A 5,642-nucleotide genomic window follows, 5' to 3' on the forward strand; every position below is an offset into this window, starting at 1 on the left:
GCCTGGCCTATCTCAGGTAGCCCGCGGTGCTCCGCAGGTGCGTGGAGGAGTACAAGCTGGCCCCGGATGGGAAGTCCTGCCTGATGCTGTCTGACATCTGCGAGGGCCCCAAGTGCCTGAAGTCAGATGCCAAGTTCAACGACACCCTCTTTGGGGAGATGCTTCACGGCTATAACAACAGGAGCCAGCACGTCAACCAAGGGCAGGTGTTCCAGATGACTTTCAGGTATGACCCAGTTCTGCTCCTAGTTTTGGGAACGTCAGGATGGGGAGATGGGACCAAGGACCATTGGTGTAGAGCCAGCATCTCTGGCATGTTGGGATGGCTCACTGCAGGGGCGTTGGACTAGATGACCTCTAAAGCTCCCTTCCAACCCAAAAACATTCTATGATATGATTCTAAGAGGACAACAAGCATCCGTGGTTTTCCTGCTTGCTCATCCTTCTGGCAGGCAGCAGCATAGGACCCTCCTGGGCCAGGGTGTCTCATCAGATGGGTGTTTAACTGCCTTCGATGGGCTTTTCTCGGTCGTGTTGCCTCATCTCTTTCTGAACACCAATGTCTTTCGTCTCCGTGATATCCTGCGATGATGAGTTCCGCCATTTAATTGCACATAGTATGAAAAAGCATTTCCTTTGGTGTGTTTTCAACCCGTGTGAGCTGGTTTTATTCAGTGCCCCCAGTTACAGTACTGGGAGCAGCCGTGGATATAGCACAATAAGAAATAACATAAATAAGCTGAAGGTCAATATCCCACCAGAGTGCACGCAGCCGGTAGCAGGGGGGTTGCAGGCTGCAGCCCTGGTACATCGTGAGGGCCGAGGGTCAGGTGCAGGCAGGGAGAGCAGGGTTTGAACAGCCCAGCTCTTCACCTTTCAGTGCTCACGGAGTAGAGCCTGCTGATATTTGCTGAATTCAGGGCTTGAAAATGAGTTGATTTCTTTATTTTTCTTCTGTTCTGAATGCGGCCGCATTTTGATCATTTGTAAACCAAGGTGGGCCTCTGAGTTTCAAAGCAGCAGCCCAGATCGTGGTCAGGAGAGGATCTAGCCCACATCCCACCCACCCAGACACAACTCTTCCCTGCCTAGCATCTCCCAGTGCACCGAGGGTTTCTTTCCTATTAAGGCGCTGAGAACTCATTGCTGCCTCCGATTTTAGCTGGGGTTGTGGGTGCCCGTCCCTGCTGGCCATGGTGTTTTTCTGGGTGCTTTTTCCCCAGCAAAGCCTTCCTAGCTATGAATTCATGCTGAACTCTGGCCTTTTGCTCTCTTGATGGCAGATGAATTACGAGCTCCACCAGCACAAAGGCGCTCAGAACGCTGCCGCCAGCGGGGTGCTTGGAGCCAGCGGAGCCGCAGCCTTTGCTGGAAGTGAGAATTGACAGTACACGAAGGCAATTTTCCCAGTGGGGTCCTCTTTGCTTTCTCTCCCTCCCACGTTACAAGTGTCAGTGAGTCCGTCAGAGCAGAGCTAGGGCTGCAGAGCTGAATTTTCCCCTAAGCTGGTGGGTCGAGCAGGTCTGGGGGCTTTAAAAACTCCCCAAGCCTGTTGCTTGGAAATGCCAGACCTGGCCAGGCTCCCCCCGAATGAGGTCCAGCCCCAGCTTGTGCTGTCAGTTATGCACCAAACCTCCTTTTGCAGAGGGTTTAATTGCCTCTCCGGCTTGTCTATAGCCTGCCCTTTGCTTGCACTGCAAAACAGGAGGGTTGGAAAGCCATCCTTCCCCTGGGGTCTAAGGGCTGCTTTGTCACTACTGGGAAGCAAACACATCTCATTCCAGCCGGAAAGCACACAAGGTTGTCTGTGGGTCTGGTTTATCCTGGGAGATGTGGCTTCTCCAAGTCACGCTGTGTGGGGGCATCCTGGGGATGGTGGGTTTCAGCAGCCCCAGGCTGGGCCAGGAGCTGTTCCTGCTGGGGCTGCCCTCGGCCTCTTTGCTCGCAGGATAGAACACCTTTGGTGTTAGGCTTGCATCTTCCAGGGGTCAGAGCCCAAAGCCTTGAGGCCACTGAAAGATGAGGAAAAAAAAAAAAAAAAAAGGGGGGGGGGGGGGGGGGGCTGTTAGTGATCCGTCCTCCTTCCCTCAGCCGGCACTGCTCCTGCCGCACTGCGTGGGTGATGCCCGGGGTGTGTGCGGTGGGGGGAAGCTTTTCCCAGTGAGGGTCTGCGCAGCAGGAGCCAGGTCCTCTGCACGACCTCGCCATCGCAAACAGGGGTTTTGGGGCCCAGCATCACCTGGGGGGGACCGATGCCGGGTCTAACAGCTGTGAGGGGCAGGAGAAAGCAGGTCTGAAGCAAGAGCAGCTTGCAAAGCGTGCCCGCGTCTTGCAGGCTGTAGCGTGCGATGTGCCGGCTCGGCAGAGCTCAGAGCCTGGCAGGAGGCAGCATGGCGTGCTCCAGAAATGTTTTCGGCAGCCTGGAAGGTCAGCACGGCCGCCCTTTCCCATTCGAATGTAGCCTGGTGGCTCCAGAAGCACCGGGCGGTGATGAGAAGGGCTCGATTCCCCACGCACAGCAGCCTTCCCCACGGCCAGGCTGCCCGGTGTGTCGGAGGGTTACACCATTACATCATCTCCTAACAAGGGGAGAGAAGGAGGTTAATGGAGAAGAAATTATTAACTAAAAGATGTAATTTGCCTCTGATTTTCATAGATATTCAAGAACCTCTCTGAGCATTAAGACACCAGCTGTTAGAGAAGCCCTTAATTTGGTGCATTTGAAACATAGCAGGAAGCTGCCTAATACCAGGGATTAAAAGCCTGTTTCTGCAAAGTAGGAGCAAGAACCTGCTATCAGAACAAGGGGCTGAGTATTTTAGAGGGATTTATAACTGCTGGGATCCTTTAGCTATGCAGATGTGACAGTCCTTTGAATGGTGTCTGCTTCCCATGTCGCCGCATCTTCAGTGTCTTTAATAAATAGGATATTCTCAATCCACCAGGCATGTCAGTGTGGTGTTGGGAGGCAGCTGGGAAAAGCGGTCTCTCACACCCTGGCCTGGGCAACACCTATCGGTTACAGCGGCATTTCCATCCCATTGGGGTTGGGGTGGGCTCTTTGCCACCCAACGGGCTGCACCACTGATTAGAGCCTCTCTGATGGCTGCGTGGTCCTGCCGGCCGCGGCTTGGCATGGCACCAGGATGGGGCTGGTGTAGCACTCATGGCTTTATTGTGTCCAGCCAGCTCAAAAGGACAGGGGTGTGCAGCGGGTACCCTTAGGATGCAGGGTAAGGATGGTGTTTGACATGAGCACAGCAGGCTGGCAGTGGGGGAGCTGCACAGCGTGCAGGTCCCAGATCTGAGACCAACCGGTGCTTCTAGTCAGGGCTGGCTTAGATTTTGGTTTTCCCCTTTAACCTGCCATCGTTTTATCCAAGGGAGTCAGGCAGCACCCAAACACTTTGATGGCATGAACTCAGGAGATGGTAGCACCCAAGGTGTAAGGCTGGAGGAAGCAAATGCTGGCTGCGGCCAGAACAGTTCACACTGTGTGCCCTGTGTGCTCCCTATATACGCCAGCACTGGTGCAACACCTCGTTGTGCTGCACAGAGCCTGTCCCCGCTTGCGCGTCCCTTCGTGCTCATGCCAAGGACCCTTTCCCCATCCATCAGCAGCAGCGAAGCCACAACCCAGCAGGACATGAGCACCACAGCATCCCTGCAGTTCAGCTCGAGCCGTCATGAGTTAGGAGCTCTGTGGACAGTTTTTTCCCTGCTGAGGTGGCTTAATAACCACTGATTATTGCTGTGGTGGTTGGGGTGCTCGACTGACCTGTTGGGCCAGCCAGCGTCAAGGTTCCTGCTTGGAGGAGTGTGCCATGTCATTGCTGCTGCTGCTGTCTTATTGCAAGCATTTAAATCAAAACGCTCCTCCAGTGATGCTTCCGCTGTGCCGTCCCTTGCTGGGCACTTTGGTGGGGGGCAGTGGAGGGGTCTTTGATCACACACCAGAACCCCCACCCCTTCCCACCGTTGAGCCAAAAGCACATTCAGAGCCGTCACCTTCTTCTGGGCATCCCTCTCTTTTTTTAAAAAAGGTTCTTTCTCTGGCGAAATGCTGTGTGGTGTTAATAAATGGAAGGGATTGGAGCTGATCTATTCCAGTCACACCTCTTGGTCCGGCCGGGAGGCTCAGTGGTGGATCCAGCTCACTAAAGACTAGATTAGAGTGATTTTCCCCCGTTGCCTCATGATGGGGCAGAGCCTGAACTCCACGCCATCCCCAAATCACCGGGGAATTATTTTCCAAATGGGTTGTTTGTTCATTCCTTATCTGTTTTGCGCCGTCTCTTTGCCACGAGGGAATAGAGATTTTTGTTTAAGAGCTGTTTGCAGTTTCAGACTGTTGCTTTTATGCCATTAATATGGAGAAAACCCAAATTACTACCTGTGGAGCCAGCTTTACTCGCTGGATTATTACTTGCATGGCAAACAGGATGTCAGAGCAACGCGTGGTGGAGCGCTCACCGGGGAGCAGCCATCTGCCCCAACCAGGGTCTCTTCCTGCCCCTGCCTCCAGCTCTGCCTCTCATCCCGGCTCTTGCTCCAGCTTGGCATATCCCCAATTGCAGGGAGCGCCTTGCTCACCCGCACAGCGCCCATTTGATCCCCCCCAGGGGAGATGCAATGAGTCTGGGGAGTTTCTGGCTGTTGGGGGTAGATAAGCAGCCAAAATGGTTTGGTGGCTGGACAGGAGAGAGGTTTTGTCAGCGCTCCCTCACTGCTTGGTGCAGAAAAATGGCTAAGCGCCGAGTGTTTTCTGCTTTCCCTAACCAGGGTGTATGGCTCTGGGGGATGCAGGGCGGCCGTGCCATGCGGAGCACCTTCCTGCAAATCGGGAACACCCTTCCCTCTGCAAATCGGTCCTCCTAGGATGATGTTCCTCCTGTAAAACGGGGCTGCTACTTCTTTACAGCCTTGGGGAAAGGAAAGGGCGGGTTGGAGGTGGTGCTCAGTGCCAGGCCCAGCGCCAAGGTGGCCGGGGTGCCATGGGGAGGGAGGGGTGCCCGCTCGCCCCCAGCACTGCCAGCCTGGCAGCCGGCTCTGCCTCCGCACAGCTCCGTTAATGCTGTCAGTCGGCGCGCCGGGTCGCTGAACCGATGCGAGGAATTGTCATAATATTGATGGGGAGTTTGGCAAGTTAATTTTAAATCTGTCACTCCTTCCCCTCGCCGCTTCTCAGCCCTTAATAAAGCAGCGTGGCGACGGCAGGGTGTGCTGACAGCTCGGCGCCAGCCCTGCCGGGGGGCTGCTTTTGGAGACGCCCCCACCCCGTTGCTCCCCCTGCACCAGGGGAGGCCTCGTGTGAGCTGCGCCCGGTGTCTGCCCCAGCCGTGGGTGGTGACGGAGCCGGGACGGGTGCTCAGCCGGGTGCAGCATCATGCCTGGGTGCGGGCGGCCGGCGGAGGCTCTGCTGGTGCCTCCCAACGTGGAGCTTGTGGGCCAGCCCCAGTGCGGGCGTCTTGCCTCCCCCGCGGCATCACAAATGTAACGCCTGTAACTAGTTAAATTAATGCTATTGATTTTTTCATATTTTTCCCCCTCTCTTTGAAACCTCTGAGCACAGAAGTTATAATTGTGCTGTTTATTATTCTTGTGCCGGCGAGCTCGGCGCCAGCCAGTACCCCCACGCCTTG

General features: G+C 55.2%; 1 protein-coding gene across 1 annotated transcript in view; it reads left to right on the forward strand.

Annotated features, from left to right (window-relative positions):
• Positions 1-5,642, forward strand: part of ASTN2 (astrotactin 2) — a 315,089-nt gene that overhangs the window by 161,201 nt on the left and 148,246 nt on the right. The window contains 1 exon segment of the mRNA XM_035890105.1: positions 38-226. Coding sequence (XP_035745998.1) covers positions 38-226 — 189 coding nt within the window.

This window comes from Egretta garzetta, unplaced genomic scaffold (genome assembly GCF_000687185.1).
Source record: "Egretta garzetta isolate BGI_Z169 unplaced genomic scaffold, ASM68718v1 scaffold190, whole genome shotgun sequence".
NCBI classification, from domain to species: Eukaryota; Metazoa; Chordata; class Aves; order Pelecaniformes; family Ardeidae; genus Egretta; species Egretta garzetta.